Source organism: Pinus tabuliformis, chromosome 6 (genome assembly GCF_031772625.1).
Source record: "Pinus tabuliformis cultivar Carrire ecotype Pingquan chromosome 6, CPIR1, whole genome shotgun sequence".
Taxonomy (NCBI): Eukaryota; Viridiplantae; Streptophyta; class Pinopsida; order Pinales; family Pinaceae; genus Pinus; species Pinus tabuliformis.
Genome location: NC_142292.1, coordinates 1,750,155,270 through 1,750,172,029, shown reverse-complemented (window position 1 = coordinate 1,750,172,029; position 16,760 = coordinate 1,750,155,270). Strand labels below are relative to the sequence as shown.

The 16,760-nt window shown below is 35.8% G+C and overlaps 1 protein-coding gene across 1 annotated transcript; it reads left to right on the top strand.

Moving 5' to 3' along the window:
* The first annotated feature begins 904 nt into the window (after positions 1–904).
* Positions 905–1,495, top strand: LOC149265917 (WRKY transcription factor 42-like). Its single transcript, XM_089406505.1, has one exon. It carries the CDS (start codon positions 905–907, stop codon positions 1,493–1,495), a length of 591 nt encoding a protein of 196 aa, XP_089262631.1.
* Positions 1,496–16,760: the final 15,265 nt, after the last annotated feature.

The window sequence follows — 16,760 nt, the reverse complement described above, 5'->3', positions numbered from 1 at the left end:
CAGCACAAGGAAGTGGATGGTAGCCACGTATATCATACTGTTTTGGAAGCTCATTTGACTATGGGATTATTAGGCTTCTAATGAATCTAAAAAGTTCTCAATGTTGTTTGCCTTCCAATTTGGTAGATATTCAATGGAGACCATCGAAGAGAAGACATATGTCCAAGGTCTATGAATGTTAGTGAACAGGACTGACGAAAGGAGGAGAAGAATGTCAACTTAATAATGGACGAACAGCAGCTGCCTTCAAAGAAAAGGAAGAAAGGGATGATGAATTCATGCATTGGGCAGATGGAGGAGTCGCCGAACAAGAAAATTCAGTAGCTGACCAGGGGATCCGGCCAACACACGGCAACCGCATCCCAAAGGAGGGTGTCCGTGCAGACAAGATCGGAGGAGGCCATGGTAATAATAGATTTGTAGCTTTACTGTTATGTAGAATCTACATGAACAAGCTCAAATCTGGTGTGACACTGGTATATATCTTGATCGTAGATTTTGGAAATATCACGGTGATAATAGAATTATAGCTTATGTAAAATATATATGAACTAACCCAAATTGAGTGCAAATTGCAGATTCTGAGAATATTTTCGATCCTAAGATCTGTAATCGACACAAATGGATGCCCGTTTGTATGAAGCTGAGTATACAAACTGGATATGTTCTTGCTCTGATGCAGTCTAACCAGATAAGCAAAAACACAAAATACGGGCAAAAGATGACAAAATACAATCAGCAACCGAGATGTTATTACAGATGCGCTATGGCTCCCGGTTGCCCAGTTAAAAAACAGGTTCGATCTCGTCCTTTCGCAAAAAGAAATCTGTGACTGATGCTTTCATTCACTAGTAAACGCATATAAACTCCCGAGGTAATACAAACCTGATAAAATTATGGCATTATGGCGGACTTTGTGCAGGTTCACAGATGCGCCCAAGATCCCACAATTGTAACAACAAGCTATAAAGGCGAACACAATCATTTTGTGAGTCCTCTGGCTATGCCTGACATGCACTTCTCCTCCAACCAGCTCATTAATGAGGGAATGAATACAGAAAATTTCTTTGCGCACAATGAGTTTATTCCCTGTAATGCCAGAATATCGACCTCAAGTTCGTTTCCTACTATCACTCTCGACCTTACAGACAACCGCCTCAATCGACCAGGATTACCGTTGCAATCTACACAATTAGCGGCCGGCAGCTTCCAACACTTGACTTCATTGCCTAACGATATGGGTCAGGCATCGGATTATCACAATCAACTGGATAATTATCTATCAATCGCGCAAGATTCTGTGGCTTCGATAAAGGCAGATCCCAACTTCACTGAATCACTTGCTGTTGCCATATCAAGCTCTCTAGTCAATGTGGGTACTCGAGTCCAGGTGATGCCCAAAACCCCACCTGCAACGCAATTCCCCGATGGTTCACCTCAGAAAGCATTTGTGTACACTCATTATTTGCGAATCTTTCCTACGGTAATATTCTGACTACTAAAAATCCTCTGCATTTGTTGTAAAATAGTTCTATACCCTGAAATTTAGGACAAGAATCTAGAATCGCATTAAACACCGATATTTATGCGTTGATGACTGTTGACCATTTTCGAACGTCAAAATACTGACTATGATTGTCACTTTCTCGCAAAATTGTCATGGTATTATTATATGGTTAGTTAGTGTTTTTATAAATAAGTGAAATTTTTTATTACTAAATAGAAGTTTAAGATAAATTTATATATGTATATAATAAAGGAAAATATGATTTTAAATAAAACTTATTATCAATTTATTTTCAACATTTTAAATTTCTAAAAGAATGTGAAATTTAAAAATCACAACAAATTCAAATAAAGTTAACATTTTACCATCTCTAATTTTAGAATTATATTGGATGTTCTTATATCATTCTTTTCATTTCATTGTAATTTGTGAATTTTAAAGTTATTATTTAATATTGTTTATAATAAAATTATTAATTATTAAAAAGTTTATTATTAATTTATTTATTATTTTAGAAATGTAAAGTTTAAATTTACAAGATAATTAATTGAGAATTAAATTGAGTAAACATAACTAGTTTAAATTTATCTTAACACCGGATTTATTAAGCGCCGAGAGGGATCAAATCTGTAAACTTGTTTTTTGAGTGCAAAATTTGACCTCGAGAGATTTGATACCTCTAGCCGCTTGATAGATCAGGTGTTAAGATGGATCTACGTTGGTTTCAGTCATGTGCATCATACAAAATTTGGTGAACATCTAACTATTTTGATAATTTTAAATATGCTGAATATGTGTAAGATTAAATTGTTCATTTTAATTTAAAATTTGCGTAGTTACCTCAGTTTATTGAGATTTTATTGAGATGAGAGAGACTGCTAGTAACTTGAATGATGAAAAATGATGAAATAAAAATTTTGAGTGCAAAGTGTCAATGTAACAATTTTGATTGACAGAAAATGTGGATAATAAGAATATAGTCAATTACAAACAACTATTTTCTTCTAGTGTTCTTATTGTCACACCAATTGTCAATTACAAACAACTATTTTCTTCTAATGTTCTTATTGTCACACCAATTAGTTTTTCCATTATCGATCATATGAAAAGAGTAGTTGGAATCTTAGACCATTCAAATATTTAACTCAAGCTACTATAGTAAACAACATACCTGATCTTTGTTGTTCTCCAATATTAATATTAGTTTTCTCCATTTCAATGGTAGTTATTTTCTATTGCAGTGTTTGAATACAATGTAATTAACAATGTTGAATGATGGAAAATATGAATTATAAGAATGTAGCCAATTATAAATAGTTTATAGTTTCAAGAAGAAAACTTTTCAGATAAGAAAACATTTTGTTTAGGATGAATGGAAAATGGGAATAATAAGAATGTATCCAACTATAAATAGATTATAGTTTCAAGAAGAAAACATTTCGGGTAAGAAAACATTTTATTTAGGATGAAAATTTAAGTATTGTATTTATGGTTGAATTATTGTAAGACATAAGTCAATGCGCTTCATGAATAATTTTTATGTGCTTACACTCAGAGAGAGTGTATGCTTTGGGAATGAGAAGGAGAGACAAGGGGAGATATAGATATAGATGGTGGGGGAGAGAGGGAAGAAGCAAAGACAGGGAGGGAGGAAGAGATATAGATATGGAGAGAGAAATGTTAGAGATAGAGAAGGGGAAGAGAGAGAGAGAGAGAGGGAAGGGAAAGGGAGAGAGGGAGAGAGAGAGATAGATAGACATGGAGAGAGAGTGTGTATGTTTAGGGGGTGAGATAGAGAGACAGAGTAGGAGATACAATGGGAGATAGAGATATAGATGGAGGAGGTAGAGATGTGCTTACATAGAAATCAATGCACACTATTAATCTAATTACATTGAAATTAATGTACATCATACATATAGTTGCATCGAATTAGAATTCAACATCTACAACAAAATCAATGCATCTAGTGCAACCAATCAAATATGATTAGAAATCAACATATATACTGAAATCAATGCATCTAGTGCAAGCAACCAAATAGGATTAGAAATCAATATCTACACTGAAACTAATACATCTAATGAAAGCAATCAAATATGAGTAGAAATCAACATCTACGCTGAAATCAATGCATCTAGTGTAAGGTATTAGATAGGATTAGAAATCGACATCTACACTGAAATCAATGCGTCTAGTGCAATTGATCAAATAGGATTAGAAATCAATATCTACACTGAAACAAATGCATCCAGTGCAAGCAATCAAATAGGAGTAGAAATCAACATCCACAGTGAAATCAATGCATCTAATGTAAGGTATTAGATAGGATTAGAAATCAACATCTACACCAAAATCAATACATCTAGTGCAAGTGATCAAATAGGATTAGAAATCAATATCTACAGTGAAACAAATGCATCCAATGCAAGCAATCAAATAGGAGTAGAAATCAACATCCACAGTGAAATCAATGCATCTAGTGTAAGGTATTAAATAGGATTATAAATCGACATCTATTATGAAATCAATGCATATAGTGAATGTGATAAAAAAGGATTAGAAATCAACAACTACATTAAAATCAATACATCTATTTTAGTGAAAATCCAAAATATTCATGACTTTCTAGATCTAAATTCTACGTCTATATTTATCTCTTTCTTCTTCCCTCTCTCTCCACCTTCCATTTTGTGTATATCTCACTCATCCTCTCCTTGTCTCTCTTCCCCTCCCTCTCTCCCCAGTCTCTCTTTATCTACCTCTCCCTCCCTTTCTCTATGTTTCTCTTCTTCCCTCTCTCCCCCTGCCATCTATATCTATACGTCCCTCCATCTCTCCTTATTTGTATCTCTATCTCAACCCCCTAAACACATGTCCCATGCTCTCTCTCTCCCCATATCTATCTATCTATCTATTTATCTCTCCCTCTTCCTTTCCCTCTCTATCTCTTCCTCTTCTCTCTCTCTCTCTCTCTCTCTCTCTCTCTCTCCGCCTTCATCTATAAGTCTATCTCTCTTCCTCCCTCTCTCTTCTACCCTCTCCCTTGCCCCATCTAATCTCTATGTCCCCTTGTCTCTCCTTCTCACACCCAAAACATACACACTCTCCCTCCATATCTATCTCTCTCTCTCTCCCTCCCTCTTCATCTCCATCTCTCTCTCTCTCTCTCTTTCTCTCTCTCTCTCTCTCTCTTGCTCTATCTCTCTCTCTCTCTTGGTCTCTCTCTCTCTCTCTCTCTCTCTCTCTCTCTCTCTATTGATCTTCCCTCTCCCTCACTGACTCTTCATCTCTTCCTTGCCACTCTCTCTCCACCTTTCTCTCTCTATGTCTTTCCTCCCCTTCCAACTCCATCTCTCTCCCCTCTCTCTTAAGTCATCTCTCTTTTTCCTTAATCTCTTCCCCCATTCTCTCCCACCTCCCTCCATCTCTCCCCTCATCACACACACACTCTCTCTCTATCCACCTTTCAGGTGTGAGGCCGTTAGAGAAGTGAGATGCATTTTCATATGGGAGTTGAATAGTGTACAGGGGTTGCAACAATCGATCTTTCAACTTGAAGAGCGTTAGAGAATGAGGAGCACTCATTCATTAGAGTAATATTTTCTTTATATGTGAATTAGAAGTGGAACGACGTATGCAGGTTCATGATTATTTCATAATTTATCTCTACTTTTTACCTAGCCATGACTCCTGCTTTGTTGAAATAACCTGCTCTTGATTCTAGTTTCAAGAGGAGTGAACTCAAATTTTCCATTTCTCAAATGCTATTGTAATTCCTTAGTACAACTACATATTCAGTTACTCAAAAAAAAATGTGTTGGGAAATTTATTATTGGAGAAATATGCATTAAAATAATCATTGTCTTTGGGAGAAATTTTATTTGTGATTCTATTTCACCTAAGGGATATCATGGTATTCTTGCTTATTTCCTTTCTTTGGTATGTGGGAAGATGGGTCTTGAAGAGTCCTTAGAAAATTCCAAGACACTTCTTGATGAACTAGAGAAAATATGGGGTCTTTTAGTCAGCAACAACCCCTCATACCAAAGAAAAATTCAGAGGAGTATAACTTTCTCGAAAATAATCCATGCCATTCTACAACAAAACCACCTGTGAGAGTTGAAGGAAGGATAGGGAAGAGAAGCTAAGCTCTTCACACTTGGATCTGAGTTGCAACAAACAAAGTCAATAATAGTCCTTCATAAGTTGGAAGAATTAGGCACATGCCTATCGATGGTGGGGAAACCAGAATGGAAGAAAATCAATTGGGCTCTCAAGTCATCTATGCTTGCTCTGATACAATCCAAATTCTAGGAGCATCCTTATGAAGAGGTTAGGATCACAATCACCTCCTATGTTAGTAGGATCATAGCTATTACATTGCCACTAACACCTTACAATAACAATATCATGAGGGAGATATTGTGCTTGATGGTAGAAACCCTTCAAGGGTTGGAGAACATTACACTTCCTACCTTTCAGAAGAGGCACAAAATTTTAGAACTCATGGCAGAGTTCAGCTTTGGCACATTCATCTTGAATCCAAAATGCGATGATTTAATTTTCCATATTCTCTAGTGCTTTTTTATTGGCATTACAGTAGCACATCCAGACAGTGTCAAAATAAGAATGAAAAAGATTGTGTCCCTATTCTTAGGTGGATATCCTCACATATGCAAAACACCTAGATCCAAATTTTTGGCCATTTGGAGAAAGGAATTAATTATATCACCAACTACATATTATCTAGTTGAGAAATTGGTTAGGAAAAACATAAAATTTCTCAAAAGGAAGCTAACCAAGAAGAAGCTGATGAAAAATCATGGAGGACGAAAGCACAAAGGGATTGAAAATAATAGAAAGAATGATCTAAGAAGGAAAGGACTATGCTTTATCTGCAAGGTACCTTGGGCACCTAACCATTCATGCGTAGGTAATAAGAGGGAATCAATAGGGGCAGAACAAGAGGAGATTCCTTCTGATCATGAGGATTCTTCTATAGTTGGGTCCCATTGATCTTTAGGAAAGAACATATGAAGAATTTGAGTAGTCATGTCTAAATGGTGAGTAGCAACATGATTTTATTCAAAGAGGCTTGCACGATATGCCGATAATAATAGTCGACATGACAAGCACTTATAAGTGCAAGGATAAGGAAAGGAGGAAATTATTCCTAATTGTGTTAATGATGTAGAATCTTGTACAACTGAGAGCATATACTTCTAGGAGAACATTCATGGAGAATATGAGCAAAAAAGTGTACCAATGCATCCATTTTATGTAATTGAAGAGGATGAATAAAAATTGTCTCCAGAAGTGGAGAAGGCTAGGGAGAAGACATTCAAGGAGACTTAAGTGAGGAGCCAAAAGTAGTGAAACAACATGATGAGCATGAATATAACAAACATAGTGTGCAGGATGAGTCATTTCTAGGGAGTTAGTTAAAGGATCAAGTTGGAGGTGTGATAATTGGGAATTTGGTGTAGACAGATACAAATATAGTCAACAAAGTGCCATAATTGGCAGGAGAGGATTTCCAGGAACAAATTAAGAATTTGAAGATAGATCTTATGATGTTGAAGTAGAGAATTCAAATAGTCCGAGGCACTATCTCATAGGAGAATATGAAAACTAAAGAGCTCGTAGAGGCATATGTCAAGTCAGTATCTAAGCTGTGTAGTTTTGAGGAACGACTATAGTCCCTCACAAAAGATAAAGATAAATATACTTTGGAATCACAAAGAATCCCTCTTCAAGGATACATTGACAAATCTTGTAGCTCTATTAGCACACCTCTGTGCATTGGAGGAAAAGGGGCAAATGTTTCTAGATGGATAATACGAGATCCCTCCATATGGGTTTTACAGGTGAGCCAGGACCAAGCAATGGTTCGACAACTTAGGAGCATCCCAATTAAAATCAGAGTACCATAACATGAAAAAGGTGGGGTTGCTCCTCATATGAGTATTTACACACATGAGAATATGAACTGGTACCTGATTAATGAAGTTATTCTTGGTTGGACATTTTTATCCAGGGACATAATATAGTTAGAGAAATGGTACATGGGCTATGAAGATGGGTTATGGTGGTATTGGGATCCAGGAGCATCTGTCAATGGCAAGTGGAGACAACGGCTGGATTGGGATCCAGGGGGCCGTTCACATGTTGATGGATCTATTGATGGGAAATGGACTTAGAGGTTGATCTAGGATCCAGGCATCGTGAGATATCTCCTTGATAGGGTGATATTGTAAGATATTGTAATGATTCAGTGGTTCATATGGGACACTAGTATTGGTACTCAATTGATTCAGGCATCCATATGGTAGAAAATTGTGAATTGCTTGAGGGCAAGAAAATTTGGGGCAGGAGGATTTGTGATAGTCCCTTTTCCCGATGTGGTTGGGATGGATCTCTAAAATTGGCGGTAGCCATTTTATAAGAATGATATTTTCTTATGGTATTTACTGTGGTGTTTTCCCATGGTATTTACCCTCCTTTTTAGAGAAAAATAATAAAATAAAGACTTCTAGAGAGTCCATCAAGCCTATAAAAGGGGAGAGAAACAAGGCATTTGCATCATCCTTGTTCTATTTATCTTATTGTGCATCTTTTGAGAATTTGGTGTTGCCATTTCCACCTTTATCCCAAGATGAAAACCTTGCAGTGAAATTTGTATGGTGGATCCATCAAGGTTTCACAAGTGTGCTTCAATATTTTAGCTTAATCATTTGATGAGTTTCCATTCATGTCATTGGTAGTGGCTTCACTATTAATTATATTGACATGTAATATTTTTCCAGTTATTAATAAAATAAGTGTGAGTGCATGGATTTGGGTTACACTTTTTGGCGAAGTAGGGACGTGTTTTGGTGAAAAAAGGATTCTCAATTGAGCAATCTTAAGCACCCGATAGAGGAATTTTTAAGCACTTGATTGAGTTGTTTAGGCACTTAAAAATAGCTTGATCAAGCCCTTTTCTAACCCAAGTTAGAGGCTCAATCAAGAGTTGTGCCTCAATCAAGCAATTTTTAAGCACTCGATTGAGTTGTTTAGGCGCTTAAAAATAGCTCGATTGAGCCCTTTTCTAACCTGAGTTAGAGGTTCAATGGAGAGTTATGGCTTGATTGAGCTAAATGTTTCGATCGAGCCTATGGATTGATCAAGTTCTTTGGCTCGACTGAGTGTTATTTCTTATTAAAAACCCTAGGTGCGACCTGCGCAAGTCATTTTTCTCAAACCACGAGAAAAAAGGGAGTTCAACAGAAGATTTCTAAGCTCCACCAAGATGGAGGAACTAAATCCAGCTACCCATCAACCTGACAACAACCAAAAGACTCAAGACAAGGTAGGTTTCATGTCATATTTGTCTCATTTATTTAATTTATTTTGTAAATTAAAATAAATTGACTTGAAAAGAAACTACCATACAAAAACTACAAAAAACAATCACAAAAACCACCATTAAAACCACAAAAAACCACCAAGAAAAACAATTGAAAACCACAAAACATAACCTATAAAACCACTAAGAAAACCACTGAAGGCCAAAAACAACTTAGAAAACTACCAAGAAAATCCCTGAAAACCATAAAATAACTATAATTTAGGTTTTTGTTTTTTTGTTTCTTTCATTGTTTAAGTTAGATGCAATGGTAACATGTTTATTATAAATAATTCCTATAGAAAAAACTTTATTTTTTAACTATTTAGGCTTTAATTTTTTTTTTAAGGAATTTAATGCAATAAATTTTGAAAAAAAAGGTTTTTTGTTAGTGAAAATGCATTTTAAATTTTGAACAACTTTGACTAGAAATATGCCCAATTTTTTTCAAAACATAAAAGAATTAAATTATAACCAATAAATAAATAAATTAGGGGCTTTATATTGACATAATGAATCTCATTGTTCATGGTAAGCATATGTTAAATCAAATAAGAAATTTTATTTCATTTTTATTTTAAATTTAAATAAATTCATATTTTAGATATTTTTTAATAATAAATATAGTACTTTGTTTAAAAGAATTATTTGTACTTAAATAAAATATTAACTAAATTAAAATTCCAAAACCTTTTTTTTGTTATTTAATTAATTTTTATTAACCACACACATATATAACAAAACACACACACACACACACACACACACATATAACATAACTATATATAATATATAGCATAACATACAATGTAATATAACTATATAACTACATATAACATAGTTATAGCTATAACACCTCACACACATATATAAGATTTAACATAGTTTTATAACTATTTAACATAATGTGCTCTTCATAATAACATAAGATGGGTGATGATCAACAACTTTTTAAGGCTCCAGTTGATTTATAAACTATAATTTTCTTTAAAATTCCCACTATTCATATTTGTAGAATTATTTAATATAATGATATGACAACCATATATCTCTTAGTTCCCAATCGTAGCCCATCATAGTGTTGGGGGATCTGTTATACATGGTTGGTTTAAATCATGTAGCTATACTAAAGTGTTTGTTCCACACATAGATCCCCCTTTTGAGACCATTTAGAGTGTCAAAGGTAGTGTTTTTGTCTCTATTGATGAACTTGCTACAGATAGTGGACCTTCTTCACCTATTGTAGGTACACATCTTGCATTTTAAAATCCTCTTTAAACTTTATGTGTTTATGTCTTGAAATTGTCTTTAATTTTTAAAATGACTTCAATTGATGTGTTTGAATTTAATGTATATGTTATTATGCTTCTAGCTAGCTATATATATTAAATTATGTTTATGATTTGCAGACCCTCAACAGGGCGAAGATGAGGATTAAAGTGAAGTGTTGATCCCTCCATGGAATGACACTATAACTAGTATCATAGTTGAGGATATTAAGGCCCAACATACATGGATCACACAAGAGTTGGATAAAATATCTACCAGTTCACCTACTAGGTGTAGTTTATATATGATACTCGATAACATCTACATGTTGATTGAGACATATTAATGGGAATGTCCACAAATCCATTTCCTACATTCCATACATAGGATTAGAATGATGGACGTTAGAGGCCAACATACTTGTAAGGCGGTGAAAGATTCCACCAAGAACATTGATGTTCGTGGGGATTTGTTTGGCATCCCTCTAGACTATCTTGCTAGACATGTTGGTCTGATTCCGCTAAAATATTTTAATAATATTGTTGTGGCCCTTTTGTTTATGATCGATTCATTGGAGATTGGGGCCACTTCCCCCACCATGACAAGGTCCCCATTTACTTTGAAAAGCACATATATGTGGAGTTTGTGCTACATATGGGTCCGGATTACACCAACATCAGATCTAAGTTTTATGGACCTAACTTGAGATGTAGTTATGAATGTGTCGAGGCTCCTAGGGACCCTACACATCTAGCACCACCTCTGAGATTGTTTCCATGACCATCTCAGAGTGTGGTATTGCAGACAGAGGTAGAGAAGTCATTGCAGCTTAGCACTAAGACTAGGAATACCATTGCAGATAACATGTAGAGGACATTGACCATTGCACATGTCACATTGTGTGGGGAGATAAGAAAACGAACTTTGTTGCCTCGTGGCCCACTAGTTTCCTTACATGATGATTAATATCTCGAGAGTCTAGGGCATGACCAAATTTTGTCATATGAATGTACGTTAAGTGATACCATCCATGACACTTCAAGGGTCCATGACCCATGTGACACATACTAGGTACATATATACATAAATTTTGACTCTTATCGTCAAATTATACATTTTTTATACTAATAAGTTTGTATCATATTGAATTTATACTAATAATTTCATGATAACATGCATGCACAACCTAATTACACAAATGAGCTTTACCTCCACCTCATAACCATCATGGATTAGCAGTTGAGGTAAAACATTTTATTCCTAAAATTTCAACATTTTCTTTTTTTAAGTTACATGTATGCATGCTAGTTAATTCGTGGACTAATTATAAGTTGTTTTTTCCATTGTGTACACAAGCCCAGGTGCAGAGGGGTGTTGATGTTGAAGTTTTGTGGGAAAATGAGTGGGATGTTGGGTATGGAGGCATTGAGCCACATGCAATGGAGAACCAAACCTAGATTGATGAGGCCCCCATCCCACCTGATTTCCATTTGCACTCGATTGAGACAAAGGTAGGGGAATAGTTAAATGCACATTTCAAAATCATTTATCTCCATATTGTTTATTTTGTACAAATGATGTTCTAATTGCTTTGAATTTGAATGTGTTATATTGCAGTACCAGATTATGGATGCTCACTCTATGCAGCATAACACACATAAGATTTCTAGAAGATATACTTTCTAGAGTGGATCATGAATAGTTTTTATATTTTTAGGCCCATTTCATAGGGAACATTCACATGTGATGTCCAGAGTTTGTATATTTTCATACATAGTCAATTCATGGATGCACGAACATTATTTCAGTTTATAGGTGCTTACTATTTCAGTTTGTGGGTGTTCAGGTATAATGTAATTTGTATATATTTTCATATGGATAGCTTCTTATCATACATAACTAACAAGATAACATTTTTTACTTCTCAGGAAATAAACTAAGAAAATAAGTACAATCTTAGACTATGATGCACGTCACTTTGATACTTAAAATGAACTAAAATTATTGTTCACGGTTCAATTAAAAAACACATATAGGATTGAAATACATTTCAAATTCAATTTTAAAGGACGTCTTCAACTAGTAATGTTCAACTAATAAGTTTTATTAATTTTTATTTCTATTGAGGTCATCTACAAGAGCTTAGTCATAACACATGATATATGTTGGACAATTAGCAATTTTTGGTTGGCCAGTGGCCTAGTGAAGGCATTTTCAAGTGTGTTGGCATTGATGTCAACAATCATGTCATGGAGATGTGTTGGGTAGTTGGCATTGGCTAACTATTGGTAGAAGTGTTAGCATTGATGTCAACCATACTAGCTTGGATGGTTGTTGCAACAGATGTTGGCAGTGATGGCCCAGGAGGAACCCCATGGTTATTCATGGAAATCTTTAAGTAGAGAATCATTATAGCATTAGGCTTATCGGAGAAGCGATAAAATGATGATTACAGTGATGAACTAGGAGGAAGTCCATGGTAGTTAACGGATTCATGCAAAGGATTACCATGGTGGTTGTGAATTTCAGTTGTCTGGAGAGTCAAGCAGTAGAAGATTGGAAGATATTTTGGAGCCATATTAGAGGTAGAAGATGGGCTCAAATCTTACATCATACTGTCTCCATTTGAAATTTCTCTAGAAGAGCTTTCCAATGATATATGGAAGTAGAAATGGATTCTTGGTTCAAAAGTTATGGTTTGCTAAAGTTTCAATGATTAAAGCCTTAGGAAGAAAAGAATATCGGCAATCACATATCGGAGTTCCAGAGATATCGGTGTTCACACATCAGATGTTTAAAGAAGCAAATATATCGGTGATCGCATATCGAAGTTAAGGCAAATCTATGCATCTCAACATTAGAGGTCCTGAGATATAGGAGCATCGACATATCGGAAGGTCAGGCATACCAGCACATTGGAATATTGGTGATCACATAGTGAAGGTCCAGTGATATTGGTGCATTTAAACATCACAGTCAGGCATATTGGTGATCACAATATTATAACTTTCCAAGTGGTGAACCTTTTAAATGTTGCGATATTAGTGAAGCACTGATAATGTTAAAAGCTGATGGGAATGCCAAAAGAGAATTAAAAAATGATTTCATTGCAAAACCAAAGGTGGGCTAGCCCTTTTCTCTCTTCTCTAGCAAGATACATGGTGGCATATGATTAGCAGTAATAAGGAGACATGGCAGTGTCTGGTTGGCTCTGATAAGGGACAAGTGGCAACTGACATCAACATGATGTGGCAGTATGATAGGAAATGCGGCAGGCATATTTAACCATATTGCGTGGCCTAATGGGCCATCTCTGGGTGACACATGTCACCACGTAGGATTCGCCATGTGGAAGTGATGATGTCATATCAGAAGTCGGAAATTAGAGGATTGAGGATGTTGACACTTTATAATAGTTAGCAACTGGAAACTTCTAATAAAGGGGCTCTGATGTGTTGGCAATGTTAATTTTGAAAATAGGGTCAAATTCCACATTAGAAAACTCAGATGATCAAGATTATGATTGCATTAAATTCCTCTTTTGAGAGGACCAAAATTGACTTAAAGGTTACTCAATTTGGTTAAGCAAAAGTTAATTTTTGAATTATTTTATTCATTCATTCATTATGGAATGGGTCGACCCTAACCACTTGGGTAACTTCTTGGGTCAACCTCAACCCCAAGTAAACCCTCAAGAAATCCTATAAAAGGAATCGAGCTCAAGTTCATTTCAACTCACTTGGTCAAGAAATGTCTCTATTCTTTTATTTTGTTTTGGCTCACACAGGTTTGTCAATAGAAGTTCGCACAAAGTCTGAAATTACAACCAAAGGTTTCACTCCGAGTTAGGGTTTTCTGGATCTCGGTTGCTGGCATAGAACATAAGTTTTTCTTCCTCAGTCGTAGGAATAAGGTAGGCAAGAGAGTGACTTCGGCTCTCTGGTCACTCGGGGATAGTTTAGTAAGAGCAACTTTGGGTTCAAAGGTAGATCAGAAGGTTCTGGTCCTCGGTCGCTCATACAAGGTAGCCCTAGGAGCAGCCCTATCATCTCAGTCGCTCACACAACTAGGAAAGGGTGTGATTTTGGGTTTGTCGGTTGCTTACACAACTCTAAAATTTAGCGAATTTGGGTCTTTGCAATTTAGTGCCAGAGTCACACGCATAAAGACCTCCTGGGAGTGACTCTGTAGTCACAGTCGCTGACACACTGTAGTGGTGAGAGAGACACAAAAGTTTTAGTCGCTCGTAGATAGTGTTGATGAAGGTGCCCTAGTTCAGATCTAGTGTTTTGACATCTTGACTTTAGTCAATTTCAATGATCCGGTAGATTTAGGTTTCTCTATTGTTATAACAGAACTGTAGATATGATTTATTATTATCCACTGCAAATCATATGTATTGGGCTCATTGTAGTCACTGTTGAAATATTTTTATGACCAAATACTAAAGAAGAATATTTGAAAGGGTTTCCCCCTCGTGGGTTTTTTCCCTGGTCTTAGACCAATATGTTGTCTCTTATGGTTGTGGTTTTGTCTTCTCTATCACTACATATTTTGTTCTTTCTTTAGTTACGTTTATGATTGATTATACTACTAATAATTGGATGCATTGTCAATGAAAAGATAAATTGGGCTAAAGTAACCAATATAACATTGAACAATCAGAAAATTTAACATGGTATCAGAGCTAAGGTGAAAGACAAGCCCAAAAGAAGACAAGCCTTGAAGCCTTATTCTTTAGAAAGAAGATTTCCTATTCAAGGTCGAGATGTCGTCCTCTACCTTCAAGGAGCATGAAAATTTTGGTGATACATCATACTTTACTACATGGAAATTCAGACTAGAGATCATAGATGACAACTATGATGTGCTAGAATACATTCAATGAAGGATACCTGAGCCTCCAGAAAATGCTTTCGATTCTCTCAAGAACATATAAAAGAAAGGTGAGTCTAAAGCAAAGCAAATTATAGTTGATGGTTTATAAGATCATTTACTTGCTTATGTTGGGAATTTAAGAAAGTCTAAGGATATGTATGGCAAGATAACCAAAATGTATGAAGTCAACAACCTAAATGAGATCATCACCTTGAAATATCAACTCAAGGAAGTCAAGATGAACAAAGGGGAAGCTGTCCAATCTTACATTATGAGGATCTCATTCTTAGAGATCAATTGCAGAGGGTTGGAGAAAATGTACCTAACAGGGAGCTACTGGTTGTGACTCTTATAGGTTTCCCCTCTATTTGGGAAAGCTTCATTACTACTATCAACAACAATAATGTCCTTCCGTCATATGATGAGATCATTGGAAAACTCACTCAAGAAGAATCCATAATGATAGCAAGAGGAATGATTCAAAAGCATGAAGAGGGAGAACCCATTGCATACATCACTCATGGTAAAATAAAGAAGACAAGAGGAGGTTCATCAAGGAATCCTCCTTCTCAAAATACAAAAATAAGGAATAATGGATCAACATCTCATGTTGAATGCTTTAATTTTCATAATAAGGGTCATTATGCAAGAGACTGTCCCGAGAAAGGAAAGAGGCCACGATACAACACTAGAGACAACTACAATAACAAAAGAAGGAAAGACAATCAAATAAATAACTATGACAGAAGAGATGATAGAAGAATAAGAGACTCCTCAAGCGACCATGAAGAAGATCACCCTCCTCAAAATAAGGCAAGAGCTCCTAGGTATGAAAGTAATGTTGTAAATAAATCTAAATCCATTCTTATTTCTTCTCTTACTAGTTCTTCTCCACTAGATCCGTGGGATAGTTGGTTGGCTGATTGTGGGGCCACTCATCATTTCTCTAGTTATGGAGAAGTCCTATGTAATCTGGTAGAGAGGGAAACTAAGCTAAAGGTCATTCTTGGAGACAACTCTACTCATCCCATGAAAGGTTTTGGGTCCATCAAATTTCAACTAAATTCTGGGGAATCAATTCTGTTGCATGATGTCAAGTATTTACCAAGATTAATGAAGAATCTAGTATCTGTATCTGCATTGGAATACAAAGGAATGAGGATTTCCTTCATCAAAGGTAAAGTTCTAACTTGGCTTGTTGATTCACCTATGAGGGATGCTTTCAAACTAGGATCAAGATTTGAAGGACTCTATAGAGTCACTGGAAGACCTCTCCTTGCATTGGTTCATAATACCAATCATTTGAGAGAATTATGGCACCACAAACTGACTCATCTTCACTATGATGCACTTCCGAAATTGAAGAAATTGGTTTTTGGTATTCCCTATGTTCACGATCATCATGATGGACTTTCTCCAGGTTATGCAAGTGGGAAGAAAATAAGGGGACCCTTTCCATCGAGTAAGAACAAGACAAATGACATCCTCCATCTCATTCATTCATATATGTGTGGTTTGATGCATGTACATTCAGTGGGTGGTCATCTCTACTACATTACCTTTATTGATGACTTCTCAAGAATGAAATGGATATACTATCTTAATCAAAAGGATGAAGCCTTTGAAACATTTAAGGAATTCAAAGCCTTGATCGAAAATCAATCAAGAAAGAGAATCAAAATCTTTAGATTCGACAATGGAGGAGAATACATGCCA

Excerpts from the sequence above, each read along its gene's own strand:
- LOC149265917 (XM_089406505.1), top strand. The coding sequence starts at position 905 with ATGGCGGACTTTGTGCAGGTTCACAGATGCGCCCAAGATCCCACAATT.